Source organism: Fistularia commersonii, chromosome 14 (assembly GCF_037954325.1).
Source record: "Fistularia commersonii isolate RoL2024-O1a breed Wild chromosome 14, RoL_Fcom_v1.0, whole genome shotgun sequence".
Taxonomy (NCBI): Eukaryota; Metazoa; Chordata; class Actinopteri; order Syngnathiformes; family Fistulariidae; genus Fistularia; species Fistularia commersonii.
In genome coordinates this window covers 8956219-8972297 of record NC_141297.1, presented here as the reverse complement: position 1 = coordinate 8972297, position 16079 = coordinate 8956219, and the positions used below count along the sequence as shown (strand labels likewise).

The following is a 16079-nucleotide window of genomic DNA, read 5'->3' as shown; positions in this document are numbered from 1 at the left end:
TTCAGTGCTCGATGCTTCGGTAGCGCCGGGCGATGCTGCCACTGAATGGCTTATGGAGGTATATCAAGCTTTTCCAGCAAATTAAACACAATCATTGAGTGTCACTTGAGTATTTGTGAGTGTTAACTTGAAAATCAGATTTAAAAAAAAAAAAATCACTCTCGGAGAATGACAATAATGAGCGATTACATGTACAATCTTCTACTTTTCTTTTCGGCTTTTCCGGTAAATGGTCGCCGCAGCGAATCAACTTCCTCCAGCCGACCCTGTTCTCTGTATCCTCTTCTCTCTCACACCAACTATCTTCATGTTCTCTCTGACTACATCCACAAATCTTGTTTTGGGTCTTCTTCCAGGCCTCCAGTCTGGCAGATCCAACCTAAACATCCATCTACCAATAGATTCGCTATCCAGCCTCTGTTCATCACAAAACCCCTGATACTTTTCTCCAGACAATCCAACCTGCTTGAACCCGTTTCTTTACCTTCACCTAAATGCGCAATAGAATTGTAGGTATTTATTCAATATACCAATAAAAGAAATAATAATGTCCAATACACTCCAACATGGTGTTAGATTGTATGTAACAGGATAATTTCTTGTTATTCAGCTCCTTGCCACCGATGCAAGTCATTTTTTTACAAATTTATTAAAGCAAACTATCCCGGGATTGACAGTAAGGTTTAATTCACACCTACTGGTGCAGCCTAGACACATCATCAGGGATGTAACCCTGATGTTTTTGATGGCTTTCTTGATTGCGCAGTCCTCTTATTCCCAGCACCCTAAGAGCCTTGCAGATCGACTGGCCTGCGAATATTCAGAATCCAACCTCGATCTTGCAAAATCTAAATCAGAAATTCAATGCCCAGTCTTGGTTGCGAAAATTATTTTCAGGAGAATAGAAGAGTAGCTTTCAGGTAAAAAAAATGCTTAATTTGCCATGTTTTTTTTATCCAGTTCAGTAGAAACGGATATCGCTAACCAAACGGAACGAGAGCCCCCGGCTCACTAGGCTCATGAGACAATTGCCAAGATTGAAAAAGACAACAAAAAACACAAATGAGTTCATAATTCATTTTTCTTTTCGGCTTTACCGCTGAATATTACTGGACTTGATGAATGACCGTGTCGGTCTTGCTCCCCCTCGTGGTCACAGTAGGAAACTGCAATTCCACAGAGCCGGAGCGTCACTTTTTAGTTTACAAAATGAGTGTTTTATGTTATTTTTGACCTAAACTTGACTCTGAACTATTTTTACCCGCTCTCAGTCTGAATGTAGGCGGAAAATCTCCGCATTTTGCGGTACGAACTGAGGAGACCGTGAAAAACCCGTGGTCGACGTATCAAGTTCACCAAAGTTTAACCAGGAACGGATATTCTTGTGTCAAGCAAATAAGAGCCATGCGCATTTAGTCGTTTTATATCGAATTATCACATTATTGGATTATACCCCGCCGTCATATTAAAATAAATGATTTAAATTAACCTAAAAAATTCTCTAGTAGTATAACATATCGGAGTCCATCTGACGGTTCCGAAAACTCTTAATTTGAAAGTTTTAGCTAGCGCTCTGCTGCGAGCCACGTTAGCTTGGCACCGCTAGCAGCCACGTTCGAAAGTCTGCGTGGAGCGATTACTATTCCAGATGAGAGAAACATGAGTGGACTTTGGCTGAAGTCCCGAGCTCTCTTCGGCCGTGGAATATGAGCGGAAAGCCGGCTGGCCCCCCGATCCCTCATCACCAAAACAGACGGCAGCTAGCTAACATCAACTTCCTACTCCTTCCACCGCGGTGATTTTGCTTGGCGTTTAGCTCCGGTTGTTTATTGTCTGTAGAGATAACCGGACCGGCGTCCACTCGTGAGCAGGTAAGAGTCCACGGCTCAGTCTCCACGAAATTTTCCACTAGCTGTTTTGCAGGTTTGAATTGTACTTGTTTGGTGCAAAGTGATACAGATTGTTTGCAGCCGTGGGTCTTTTCTTTCTCTCTAAAGCGTTTATATTTATTTCAAAATAAGTTCAGTTCGAAAATCCCTGCAATTTGTCTGTTGCCCGCGTCTCCTGTAATCAAAAACTTGATGCAAAGAAAACAAATCAAAGACAAGCAAAGAAAACGATGATATGCAAACATTAAAAAGTAAGAAATGAACGTCTGTCTTTTTATGATAAATATGACATTATGTTACTCTGGTTTCAAAGTTTCACCTCAACAAAGCTATTTACCTAACCCATGCACCTTAGTTTTTTTTCTTTTGACTTAAATAGATGTTTCCCCCCTTTTTTACTAGTTGCTTATTGCAAGTGTTTAAATTGTTTGTTCTAAGCTTTTCCTACTGTTTTATTCCTGTTGTGAAATCCTGAGTGTGAAATGAGAAATAAATACTCCACTGCAATTTCTTCTGTCACCTGAAAGGCTTTTTTTCCCCCTCCTTCAAGGAAGACATAAATACTATCAAGTATTTTCAGTGCCCCCTGCAACTACAAACCCTTGAAGGAATCAATGACTGATCAGAAAATGGACTGACCATCAAACCTCAAAGAAGGACCTCGACACAACCGTCTCATTCCCCTCCTGTTGCCCCGCATCCCACCCGGGGCCCTCAGGTGGCAGCAGTGATGCCAGGCAGCAGGCAGGCCACCAAGCACCCACTGTGGCGGCTACTGTCACCATTTCGTGCCCGGCAAGAGCGAGTGGTGCTGGCCCGCAGCGAGAGCCTGCCAGGGGAGCAAGTGCTGAAGATCACAGTCACAGAGACAACAGTGATAGAGGCCGAGTCGGGCGTCTGGAACTGGCGCTCTCTGAGCTACTTGGGCCTCTGGTACTTCTTTAGCTTCTGCACCCTGTTCCTCAACAAATACATCCTGTCGCTGCTGGAGGGGGAGCCAAGCATGCTAGGTAAGGACACAGAACAGTGTGTGTGTGTGTGTGTGTGTGTGTGTGTGTGTGTGTGTGTGTGTGTGTGTGTGTGTGTGTGTGTGTGTGTGTGTGTGTGTGTGTACGTATATATCCACACACACATATATATATAGAGGACTGAATGTATAGTAATATGTATTTGGCAATATCCACTTATGGATAATAGTACAAAATCCAAGGCGATGTTGATGCTTAAAATTTAAGGTGAGGCATAAAGTTATACGTTGCTGAAAAAAGAGCACTATTTTACTGAAATGTTTGCAAAGTAGATTTCTGTAGAATGAGAAAGAAAGTATAGAATGAATATATCAACAGCTCATCCCAAAAAGTTATTCTTGCTTATGTCACCTCAGATTCATGCCCAGCAACAGTGTTTGTTTTGTAATCTACTTAAATCCTGTGAGCACACATTAGAGATTTAGATCTTAGTTTCAGTTTTACAGCTCTCATATTTGAAGTACCTTGTACCATATCTTAGTCAGATATGCACTTGCAACAGAGATCCTCTGACAGCTTGCATTTTTTTTTTTCATCAAAGCTACTTGTGGTTATATTTTTGGTCTATGTTTTCATAAATAAGATTGTATATAGTTTGGCTCTTCAACCTTAGCTTAACAGCTGCAATGAACAGACATTAGGCTGCTATTCCTGCCCATTAGAATAAACCTGTTCAGCAAGCTATCAGTTTGTTTTTGTACCTGGGCCTAAAAAGGTATCAAGCTGTGGTTTTCATTTTGGATATCAAGGCAGCCAATAGTTGTAGATGGCTATTTCCTGCAAGTGTATCCATCAATAATATGTTGTTGTTTTACTCTCAGGTGCTGTTCAGATGCTCTCCACCACTGTCATCGGCTGTCTCAAGATGTTTGTGCCGTGCTGCCTCTACCAGCACAAGACAAGGACCGAGTATCCCTCTAATTTTATCATGATCATGTTGTTTGTTGGACTAATGAGGTGTGTTTCTCTTGCTCTCTCTAGTGCTTTGTCGCGCAAACACACACACACACATTTATATGTGCCTTAGTCATCATCAGTCACGGGTTCACAGATGCTTTTGTAGCGCAAGACATTTTAATAAATAATCTGGCAGTATGGCCTGCCAGACAAATCTGACAGTTTTGTCATCCACATACATAAATCATCTTTCTGTTGGGCAGGTTCACCACAGTGGTCTTGGGCTTGGTGAGCCTGAAGAATGTTGCTGTGTCATTTGCAGAGACAGTAAAGAGTTCCGCACCAATCTTCACCGTCATCATGTCCAGGCTCATTCTTGGCGAGTACACAGGTAGAATACATGCCAGACTTTCTTCCACTTGGAAATAACTAAAACTATCTTCTCATGGGTTACATCAGGGGTCGGCAACCTTTACCACACAAAGAGCCATGCGGACTAATTTCCCTACAGTAAAGAAAACACCGGGAACCACACAACCCTTTTCAAATTTAAAATGAATTAATACAGCATACATTTTTTTTTCTTTTGCTTTTTTTTGTATTTTTATTAAATCAACGAACAGAGGCAGAGGAAACAAAATTGGTTTTCTGCAAGCAACAAAATATTTTGAACTCTGAAAAAAGACGTTGGGTTGAAGATTGCTTTTAAGCAAAATACTCAGTCTATTTGAGTTCTTCTTGTTTTTATTTAAAAAAAAAAAAAGTTGAACTTAAATCATCCACCTGTAGCAAACAAAAAGTGCCGTTCTCTCAGTGTGCTGTCATCCTTTTACTGGTGCGTGCAGTCGCTTATTAACAGCGACAACATTTTTTTAACATTTTATTTAGATGGAACAAGATCACCATAATCTTCAAATTTAAAATTACACTTTAAAAATGAACAAAGTACAATAAAATACATTTTGATAAAATACTCGTTATCATAATCATTTTCAAAAGCCATAGGGAGCCGCGTCAGAGAGGGGTCAAAGAGCTGCATGTGGCTCCAGAGCAGCGGGTTGCCTACCCCAGAGTTAGATTTTCAAACAAATCTAACATATTTTAACCTTCCCTACTTATTTCCGTTTTATGCATACTTTAGAAAGACTAAAGTGACTGCAATGTTTTCCCATTATGTGTGACTGTGCAGCCCTCAATGTATTTGATTGAGGCACCTTTTCCTCATTTCCAGGGCTGTGGGTGAACCTCTCCCTGTTCCCTGTCATGGCTGGCCTTGCACTCTGCACAGCCACAGAGATCAGCTTCAATATGCTCGGCTTCTCTGCTGCACTTTCCACCAACATCATGGACTGGTACAGCAGAATGCAGCACAGTCTTTCCACTGCATGGTGCAGCTTTACCTAAACCATTTATCTCTGCTTTCAGTTTACAGAATGTGTTCTCCAAAAAGCTTTTAAGTGGAGATACATACAAGTTCAGGTAAAGACAGCAATTTCATCTACAGTCTGTTTGACTATAAAATCTGCTGTAACAAATTCAAAGCCCGTGGGCTTTCCACAGCCCACCAGAACTGCAGTTTTACACGAGTGCCGCAGCGGTCATCATGCTCGTCCCTGCCTGGGTGTTCCTCCTGGTAAGTCAACATCGTTTGTCTTGCTTAGGATTGCAATACTATTAGAGCTTCTGACGGCCATAATTGCAGAAAATGCAGTTGCATTGTGATTCATGATTACTGGTAATATTCCTCAATATATGAAAGCAGGTTTGGGTTGAAGAAATAACTTTATTTTGACGTGAAATCCTAAACACATTTGTTTTTAACAAATTAGTAACTTTTAGAGCTAATATAAACCCAAGGGACCACTAGCCAGTGCTTCCACAAACCCAGATAAATTCAGAGGACAGGCATCCTACGTAAAACCTGTGCCAAACTACATATTTGAATAAAACCTATGACTTCCATACTGCATGAGTCCAGGCTAGGGTAAGCAACGACCGCCATCAGTGAGGAGAAAGTTGTACTTGTGAGCAAAAGACTGGAACTGAGAGTAGAAATTTTGAATGTTGCGTCAACAACTCGAAAAACAAGAAAGTTGGCTGATATGAGTAAGAGAATGGGAGGTAGATATACTGTGTGCCAGGAGACCAGGTGGAAAGGTAGGCTAGAAGTTTAGGTTGTTAGTATTGTTGGTAAGAGAAACAGAGTAGGGGTCATCTTGAACAAGGAGTTGGTTACGAATGTACTGATAGAATGATGACTTAAGTCTGAACCTAGAAATTGATAGTGTAATGTTCAAAGTCAGTGGCTTCTCCCCACAGCTAGGATGTGCCTTAGAAGAGGAGCACAAATTCTGAAGTGAGTTGGATGAGCCAATGCTGAATATCCCCGTGTTATTACAGACTAAAATGCACATGTTGGTGCAGACAGCAGAGCAATTAAGTGATTAAGTGAGGGGCAGAATTGGTATCCAAGATAGGAATACAGTAACAAATGGTGGTAGACTGTGTAAAGGCAGGAACATAAGGTAACTTATACGAGCAGAGGCAGGTTTACTACATCTTATATAGACAATGTGCTATGAACTAGACCATAAACTGCAAAGAAGAGTTAGGTTCAAAGGATCGCTGGTGACAAGGAAGACGAAGAGGACAAAGACAATAGTGTGATCTTGAAGAAAAGTAGATAAGAGCACATGGTGGTGGAATGAAGAAGTGCAGGAGTGTGTACACAGAATGAGTTTGGCTAAAAAGAAGTGGGCCACTGAGGGTAATGTAGAGAGCAGACGGTAGTACAGGGAGAAGCAGCACAAAGTGAAGGTAGAGGAAGGGCAAATGCTATGTATACATGCTATGCTGTGTTGGACAGTAAGGAGGGAGAGACTGAGTTATACAGGTTGGCGAGATGAAGATGTGAAGGTCAAGTTGATGAAGGATAGAGGATAGTGTGTTGATATTCATTTTGTATTTTTTCAAACCTTTTACTCTGATATTTTATTATTTATTTATTATTTGCTAATCGAAGTAAGTTTGTGGAAGTTTATTTGTGGAATATTGCAGATGATATTTGTTGTTTCCAGGACATTCCAGTGATTGGGAAGAGTGGCCGTAGCTTCATCTTCAGTCAAGACATTATTCTGCTGCTACTCTTCGACGGCGGGCTGTTCCACCTGCAGAGTGTCACTGCTTACGCGCTCATGGGACGCATTTCCCCCGTTACTTTCAGGTAAATGATGGGCAAAAACACAAATATCTGAAAAGCAGAAGATTTATATCCATCTTGTGCTCCGAAAGCCTTATTACCAAGGATGTCCACTAAAGCTTCTGTTTCCTACATATGGTCATACTGCTTTCATTACCCATAAGACCTTGTTGAGCCTGAATATCTTTTAATCAATCACCTGAATTTTTGAAAAGGTAATTCTGGAAGTGGTCCACATATGCTAGCATGATTTTAGATTCTTCGCGAGATGACCTTGTGCTCCTTTCTATAGTTTACAGTAGTTTTTCAGTTTATCCCATTCACTCCAGATTTATAGTAGATGCATGTTAGTGTAATCTAGAGCATTCAAGTCAGTGTGAAGGCATACTGAGATTGTAGCAGTAGTTCCGTCGAGCCACACGTGATTACCCTGTTACATCAAGACTATAATTTGACTTGATGTTGGCTAGTATTATCACAACAGTAAGGAAGATAAATATTACATTACATTGACTTTGGTCACTTTCCAAATCCGAACATAACCTGGGGTTTCACTGCCTTACCATTGTTCATTGGGACCACTGCATTTTGTTTAATATTCATTTTCTCTACTTTATGTCCACTTGAATCGAATCTTCCATTTGGTATCTTTGTCATGCTTTTTAACAATATATTCAGCAAGGCACTCGGTGAAGGACTTAGATAATAGATGTGATCGAGAACCCTTGTGTGCTGAGATGACAAAAGTCATCCCGCTGCTGAAACTCATCCCACCAAGAATCAGGAATAGGAACGATTTGTGTTGTGAGCACAGCTGCCGACGCAAGCCCTCTCTTGGATTTGTTGTGAGAAATTGGGAGTAGCTGGTTTGCTCACAGCCTTGAGCAAGGTATCTCAATCAGGTTTTTTTTAAAAGACCAAAATGATTTTCTTCAGCATCAACACTAATTATGCCCGTGAAGAAGACACCTGGATCATGTTGGTCACTTTAAGTGGAAATTGACATCTTTAGTTTCGTAAAGATGTGAACCAAGAGACCTCTGCCAGTTCTGAAGAAAACAGTTGCCATGATAATATTGGTCAGTGAAAAGTAGTGGTAATAATAATTCTCTCTATGACAGTGTTGCCAGTACTGTCAAGCACGCCCTGTCTGTGTGGCTGAGTATCATCGTGTTCAGTAACCACATCACAGTCCTCAGCGCCACTGGCACCGTCCTCGTGTTTGTCGGAGTGTTCTTATACAACAAGGCCAGGCAGATCCAGAGAGCAACCCTGCAGGACATGGCTGCTGAGCAGAACCACAAACCACTTGTGCAAGAGCAGGACTTCCAAGCCAAACCATCCGAATAGAAACTGAACCACTGGAAACGTAATGCTACCTGGAATGGGATCAAGCCGTTGACAATTTTCTCTGTTTGGATGCGTTTGTACTAAATGTTGTACACGAATCAGCTGTAGAGGACCAACTCGGAATGTTTCAGGTTTCATGTCACTTTCCAGAGTGACTGCTTTGCTGACTGGTCCGGCAGAGCCAACGCCACTCCGGAGGAATCTTTCTTCCACTTTATTACCTAACTACACCTCTTAGAATTGAATCACCTGGTATCTTTTGCCATGTCAAATACTTATTTAAGGAAAGGGATGCCCAGAGTTCTCTTCATATTTTAAAGGGAAGTGATTTTGGTAAGCCTTTATCTTGCGTTGGCATTGTGTGTCTCATCTGTGGTAAAGCTGCTGCTGAATCTTGGCTATTGTGAAAAAGCTGTGGATCCTCATCGTTGAAATGTGTGATGGTTTTAATCTACACTGTATCATACAATGCACAGTCGCATCTTAATATGAGATGTGAATCTGGCTCTCTGCCTGAGACGAGAGGCTTCTCAAGCCAAATTTTCAAGACTTGCTGTTTGACACATTTTACCCAATGTGTGGAACTTTGGAAAGCCACATACTGCATTCTAGGAATGCTGATCATCATCTCCTTGGATCTATGAAAACAGGGGACCATTAACAAAGCTAAGACACTGAAGTGATATATTCAGTTATTGTTTTTATTTTTGTAATTACAGTTATGAATCATGTCCGACAGTCAGATAAGAATTGGCAAAAAAAACAAAATATAAACAAGTTTGTTTGATAAACTCACATCAGTCATAAACCAACTCTCATTCTGTTCAGTTATATTTGTTTTACTTGTTGCAGTAAGAATGTTCTTGTATGACGTTTAAACATTTCTCATAAGAAACTGCGCTTGTAGCCCACAGCAGTTTTATAGCACCGTTAAAATCCATTAATACCACTAGTTCGTAACATTCAGCAGTGTGCGAAAATGCAAAATCATGTCTTACGTTGAGTGCTTCCCTTTTCTAGTCCTGAAACTTATCACAGCACCCATGTTGAGCATGAAGCTTCTCCCAACTTTGCTCCTTCCTTGTAATAAGAGTATCTTGCTGTAGCAGCTGCAAACTGCCAAGAAATGTAACATGATTCTGTAGCTACACCTGTAGTGCTTCTGGTCTCCTTTGCATTTAGCTTCAATGACTCCAGGGTTACCATGAGCCCGGAGTAACAGTCCATCAGGTGTCTTGTGGAGATGTTTATCTTGAGCACATTGACTGAAATTTGGGTTGTGTTTTTCTTGTCATGTTAATTTTTGTGCCTCGATTAACAGTATTTTTTTTTTCCCAGTTTGCACTGGAAGTTTGTCGTCCGCATTGAATAAGACCAGAAAGTTTGACTAAACATGGACGTTTTACTATCAAATCTACATTAAAAGCATATTCTCTAGTAATAGTTACTTCTTGTTATTGTTCGAGAAATTCTTTCTCCATGAAGTGCTTTTACCAGATGTGGCTATGCTCTAATAATCTCTTTGAACATTTGAAAAAAAATATATAAAATTTCATTTAACTTCCATACAAGCCTTTCAAATGCTGCCTCAAGCCCGCACGTTATGTGGTCCTGCATATTTTCATTATTCATGTTTTAACTGTGGAAAATACTGAATATGTTTTGAACAGTAATGGAATGTGCATCTTGTAAAAATCTTGAATTGTAAAAATCCGTGATACATTTTCATGTCAATCTGACTGCAGAGAATAAAAATGAACGTGGTTTTTATCAGATTTTCAAGGAATCTTTTTTTTTTTTTAGTAACTTAGTACAGTATTGATTAAATTACACTGGTGAAGTATTGTATATTCCATGAATGGAAAATTGGTCAGCGATTATAAAAGTCTTCTAAGAGACTAGGAACTCAAAATCTTACATCTGTTTTGTATTCATAACACCTCTTGAAGAGGATGTTAAGGTTTTCAAAGTTAAATAGACACTTTTTTTGTTCATTAGATCAGCTTTGTTTATTTAGGATTGAGCTGATCATGCAGGCTGGCTTGGTGTTCTAAAAACTAAGGACATGCAATCTACAGAACGTGAGGATCAGAAAGGTCAACAAATTTACAGGCAAAAACTCAACACAACTTCAGACATACATTGAAATCTTGACGATCGCTATCAACAATTGACTGTCTTAAGACGTTTTCTCTGTCCTCATCACAGAGTTTATTTGCAGCTTTTAATTATCCTTGATGGGAGACATACATCTTTAAGTTGAACAGTGCTGCTTGAGGAAAGCACATCTCCCTTTAATCTACCAGGCTAAATTTGATGAAAATCAGTCTCCCAAGTATTCCTATTATGTTGTGTGATGGTCTACGGCAGGGTTGGGCAAACTTTTTGGCACAAGGCTCGCATTGACTTTTAAAATATGACAGGCGGGCCGGGTCAGCACAAGATACGATACATATTAAAAAAAAAAGTTTTTGTTAACAGTACATATCAGACTCATCTGACATTTGCTTTGAAAATAAAACCAGCTTGGTTTTGAAGGCTCTGACGTTTGCTTGCATTTCATGCACAAGCTTGTTTTTCCCTTGTAGCTTCATGTCCAGCTCATTCATGTGTGTCAGTATGTCCAGAGTAAAGGCTAAATCACAAAGCCAACCTGTGTCATTCAGCTCAGGAAAATTCTCAAGAAGCCCCAAAAATGAACTCATCTCCTGTTTGAGCTTCCACATTCATTGATCCAATAATTCAATGATTCCCATTAAGTATCATCTTTGGCGGGCCAGATGTGGCCCGCGGGCCGTAGTTTGCCCATCCCTGGTGTACGGATAGACGTGTTCTGGGTACACAACCCATGTTTAACAAAGCTACTGTCCATCACCAACATAGAATTTCACTGATCAAATAATGTAACTCCTAAATTAAAATGTTAGCCAACCAAAGGTAAAAAAAAAAAAAAACATGCCGATAACAGCACTGTAGAGCACATGTCTCCATTTCTTAATAGTTTATGCGAATAACATTCTACACTAGTAAAAATATACAGAGCCTATCAGAAAAAAAATCATGTATATATATATGAGTAAAATAACAGGATTCCATGAAAACAACTCACATGGAATTTTGTCCCTTGTGTCCCATTTGATTCAGTCTCTAGAGCTTTTCTATAGCTAAAGATGCCCATGGCATTCCACGGTAAATCTTAACACCACAGAAATGTTTTTATGTTGTAAGGCAACGGGTGCATTCTTTCTTCATAAAGCGGGGGGTCATCAAGCCATGGGATAGAAAATGCTCATCAGACTTTCGTAGCTGAGGAAGGTCACAGCATTGACAGGAAAAGCCCTCACGCTGTTCAGTAGGAGGCCTTTGAAGAAAACTCTCACTCCTTCCTCATGGACACTTACCCTCATGCAGTGGATGACACCTTTGTACACGCGGCCCCCCGCCCCTGACATCTGGAGCCGGGCCTTCACCACATCCATGGGTGTGGCGAAGGCCCATGTAATGACACCTGCCACACCGCCTGCCATCAGTATTGCAAACGTACCTAAAGCCGGAAATGTGTTCACTTTAAAATTGAGCCAGACCTTCTGATTTGCAGAAATGTTGTCAAGAGTTTGATACTGAAGCTAAGAATTATGAAATTCTCGCTATTAATCCTGAATGAATCCAACGTTGATCCCTACAGAGAGAAATTGAAGTGCAGTAGTGTAGCTTTTAAGGAATCAAAGATTTCAAAAAAAAAGGGGGTCGGGATTTCAGAGAGTATCACATAATTACAAATAATAAATCAAATTCTGGATAAAGATTAGAAACAGTTTACAATGAATAAATGTAACTTCAAAGTATCAACTATTTAATTAGCATAAATTGCTGTCCTGTATTTTCAGCGATATCAATCATTTCCATTGACTCAACCTGAAATATTTGGTGTGACTATTTAACTACATTTCTGTTGATGTTAATTTTTCTGAGAATTTTAGGCATTTGGCCGGCACCTTATGATTTGTGGAGTCTTAAAAGTTTCGGAACCGTTGTTTTACACTGACCTGGTTGCTTGCCGCTCTCCGTCAGAGCCATACGAGTGACCTCATAGGGTAAAAAGTAAAGTCCGTAGCACGGGACGTCTCTCAGGGCGAGGGCCAGCCCACCTCTGAAGAGGCCCCGGGGCCCCTCCTCCTTCAGGATGACTGTCACACAGTGAAAAGGTCCACGGTATCTGGCAGCGGTTGTCTGACCCTGTAGACGCACCTTCACCAGATCAACGGGTGCAGTGATACACACCTGCATTTGGATTATTTAAAGGGTCAGTCAAATCCTCTGTGTCCTGTGACTCGTTTCTACAAATCACCACAGAGGATGGCACAGACAGAATTTCGTATATGTTACGTGTATAGGTAATACTTTGCCACGGCACTTTCTGCCTGATAAACATCAGAAAATACAATACTCAATCACATTGCATAGCAACCTCCACAAATCTTCAGTTTCAAATATATCCCTTTGTTATTAGGTGGGATAACACAAACATTTTTTGCATATGATGCTTTATTTTTTTGTGGATAAAATTATAGGATTAAATAATCATAATAGTCATTTGCATTGATTTGCTTTGACTACTATTCACACAGAATGAGTCACTACATGATATAAAAATGGTTGTAATTCTGATGAATAACGAATACCAATACTTCATCCTTCTCTGATGTTTTTTTTACAGTTGTAATTAATTGATATTAAATATTTTGGTCGGAGACGCTCATATGTTAATGTGGGCCGCAGCGTTCTTAAGTAATAACAATCCTTTTTTTCATGGTATTTACTTGGCTTTACGGTTTGTAACTAGTCTTTGTATTGAAACCAGTCACTGAATACGTTCGTACCTGCACCAACCCTGAGAAGCAGCCGGCAGTGAAGACATGAGCGGCCGAAGCCGACTTGCCTTGACTGCGGTCGCTGCGCTGAGACTGACTCAACTTATCCAAAGCATTGCTGTAGCAGCCAAAGACAATGGAGTTGGTGAGTCCATTGGTCAGCACCGGAAACCCCATACCCTTGAAGAATCCACGAATCTGTGTATGAGAAGGTGGCAGCACGTAGGGTTAAGACAGTGTTGAAAGGAACGCTCTGCATCAAAAAACTGGAAAGACCGTCGCTAGGAAGAGTTAGTGGCTTTTGAGACAATCTTCCACAACTTGGATCGGTCCAGGGACAGATCAACAACCAATCCATGTGACCTCAGTGACCCATCACTCAATGGAAGGGGTCAATGATCCTAAAAAATGATGGATGGCTGACAGTTTTTACAGACAAGAAACAAATTTTCATTCATAAAGAGCTATGTGTTGACAATAACAAAAGTTTACATGACATGAAACCTACCCCTTCATGAGTGTATGTTTTGGCGACACAGTGAAGTATCCCCTTGTACAGAGACTGAGCCTGAAGGCGCACCTGCAGATAAAACACAAGGTGTCAGAATAAACTACACTACACATTTAGGGTCAGTGAGTTGTTGTTTTTTTTTTTTTTTGTCCTGCAACCTTCACTGTGTCCAGTGGATGTCCCACTGTGATTCCCACAGCACCTACAACAGTCACATCAGCCCAGAGTTAGTTCACAACATGTAAACAAATGTAAAAATATGTAATCCAATATTATTGCTGTGAAGTCTTTTGTATGTTTATATGCTTATTACCTGAGATGCTCCCAGCTATAAATTCCAAAATAGTCATGACCGTTCAACCTATAATAAAGACAGGGTTCAGCCCTTATATTGTTGAACTACATTGTTATAAAACAGCACTTTGCCAACTTATACTAAACCTTCATTGTGTTAGATCTTTTATAGAAAATCTTTTTTTTTTAAATGATTGCATCTGTATTCTATCCCTGCCATTCTTCATAGTGAAAAATAGAGAAATGAACAACGGGAAAAATAAACAATGTCGGTAAAATACACTTTTGGTAAAAAATGAAATAAATTTAAAAAATATGTATATATACTTATACATATAATTGAACGCGAGCAGACTATGGATGGGTAGTTTTCAATTATTTTCAACGAGGTTTTCCTCGATCCTTTCAAAAAATAAAAGATATCTTCTAGTTTCACAAAAAGGACATGGAGGAAAATGCAAAAAGTTGAAGGAGGCGTTTCCACAATTATTCTTAACACCGCTTACCTTCTGACCCACAAAACACCACAGATGTCCCATTAAACCATGCGTTTATCAGTTCCGTTTACAACCCAAATGTTTTGGGTTTTTTTTTTTGTTATTGTTGTTGTTGTTTTTATTCTACCTCTAAACTGCAAACGTGCACAAAACTTGTTGGAAATGGCATACCTTCGGCTGCAGTCGCATCACAGGCTGGATGTCCCGGTGGTTCGAGGTTCAAGTGAAAATAGTTGCAGTCTCACTGTCGGCCTTCCAACTCGAATGAGCCGTCAATCACTCGGTACCGTTTCCTGTTGGACTTTTCACAATAAGAGCGCCATTCGGTACATGAAAAACACTCACTGCGGTTTAAAACTGGGTTTGACTTGGGCTCCCTTCCTCCTACTCACCCTACTGATAAAAACACATTTTTATTTATTAACTTGTATTTGACCAGGTGAAAAAAAAAACAAAAAAAAAAACTCTCTTTCGCAAGGAGGCCAAAGTATAAGCGGCACATGTCCTAAGAACATTTTTTTTTCAGAAGTGATAGTAAAATTGAAGAAGGTGACATTTACAGTGAAATGTGCAATGGCTGTAACACAACAAGGAAAAAAAAATACTGTCATATTAATAGAGCACTAAACTATAAAGCTGCACTTGAGTGTTTTTTTTTTTTTCGGTCTGGAGCCTACACATAATATTACAACACTTAATAAAAATTGAATCTTAATTCTTGAAAAAGGACTTTTATCATACATAATCACTTTACATGCCCTTTGTACTCTGTGAGAGAGATATGGAGAAGAGAAGTTTGAATGACAAATCATATCATGAAACTAATAATATTGCATTTAAGGTTGTATTAATAATATTCCATTGTATCGAAGAAGCAGGGAAATGGAAAATACAAATTAAGTGAAATGGCAGTGTTGTTTTTACTTTGCGATATTCTCAGTGACAAAAGCAGAAAAGGAACATACTATGCGACACTGACAGCCAACATTGGTGTTTGTGTATTAAAAACTGTGCAAAAAAGTACATCTTATACACTGGTATCAGAACAGATGTGCGAGTGCACAAGACCAGGTTGCCACCAGGGAGTTGGGACTATGTGAAAAAAAATATTACTGCGGAAGCCACCACTTAAATGCTACGACAACTACTTACTATTATCCAGGGCCCCTGTCAGTCCTTCCAATTGTCAAATCTTTTCTCCCATAACAGTTTCCCTGCACAGGACTGACATCCAACCATTTGGAATTCATTTCCTTTTGATGCAGAAAAATGCCATCAAATTGTAGTTGCTAGTTGATAGTTGGATAAAGTAGTGAAAGGTTAATAGAGTGAAAGCATTGGAGATAAACGGCAAGTTGTGGGCAAATCAGTTATGAGACTGAAGAGACTTCTAGCCTTTTCTTTTATGGTGCATGACTTTTTCCACACTACCAACAGAAAACGATTGCATTATCACTGTTGTAGAAGGTCAAATACGGGAGATAAGTACTCTGGCGGTCGTAAATTCCAGCAGCCATGGAGTCCACTTTGTGATCCATCCGTA

General features: G+C 40.0%; 2 protein-coding genes across 3 annotated transcripts; one reads left to right on the top strand and one right to left on the bottom strand.

The window, feature by feature from the left end:
• The first annotated feature begins 1315 nt into the window (after positions 1-1315).
• Positions 1316-10102, top strand: LOC147227207 (solute carrier family 35 member E2A). Of its 2 annotated transcripts, none has more exons than XM_086159839.1 (9): positions 1316-1871; positions 2444-2899; positions 3739-3874; positions 4078-4205; positions 5046-5166; positions 5240-5293; positions 5375-5447; positions 6892-7037; positions 8135-10102. In XM_086159839.1, exons 2-9 carry the CDS (start codon positions 2620-2622, stop codon positions 8361-8363), a joined length of 1167 nt encoding a protein of 388 aa, XP_086015965.1. In that variant the 5' UTR covers positions 1316-1871; positions 2444-2619; the 3' UTR covers positions 8364-10102. The 2 variants fall into 2 exon arrangements, with proteins under 2 accessions (XP_086015965.1, XP_086015964.1); XM_086159838.1 differs by having other exon boundaries at positions 2440-2899.
• On the bottom strand, positions 9957-14787 carry slc25a45 (solute carrier family 25 member 45). Its single transcript, XM_086159840.1, has 7 exons — positions 14708-14787; positions 14059-14106; positions 13904-13947; positions 13743-13814; positions 13244-13432; positions 12410-12644; positions 9957-11907 (listed from the first exon to the last, which is right to left on the bottom strand). Exons 2-7 carry the CDS (start codon positions 14093-14095, stop codon positions 11630-11632), a joined length of 855 nt encoding a protein of 284 aa, XP_086015966.1. The 5' UTR covers positions 14096-14106; positions 14708-14787; the 3' UTR covers positions 9957-11629.
• Between the last annotated feature and the right edge of the window lie 1292 nt (positions 14788-16079).

Bases quoted from the DNA above. Each gene is read 5' to 3' on its own strand.
- LOC147227207 (XM_086159839.1), top strand. From the start codon at position 2,620: ATGCCAGGCAGCAGGCAGGCCACCAAGCACCCACTGTGGCGGCTACTG. The intron at 4,206-5,045 runs GTAGAATACATG...CCTCATTTCCAG, and splicing joins CATTCTTGGCGAGTACACAG to GGCTGTGGGTGAACCTCTCC. The intron at 5,167-5,239 runs GTACAGCAGAAT...CTCTGCTTTCAG, and splicing joins TCCACCAACATCATGGACTG to TTTACAGAATGTGTTCTCCA.
- slc25a45 (XM_086159840.1), bottom strand. From the start codon at position 14,095: ATGACTATTTTGGAATTTATAGCTGGGAGCATCTCAG. The intron at 12,645-13,243 runs GTACGAACGTAT...ATCCAAATGCAG, and splicing joins GCTTCTCAGGGTTGGTGCAG to GTGTGTATCACTGCACCCGT. The intron at 11,908-12,409 runs GTCAGTGTAAAA...TTCCGGCTTTAG, and splicing joins GGAGAGCGGCAAGCAACCAG to GTACGTTTGCAATACTGATG.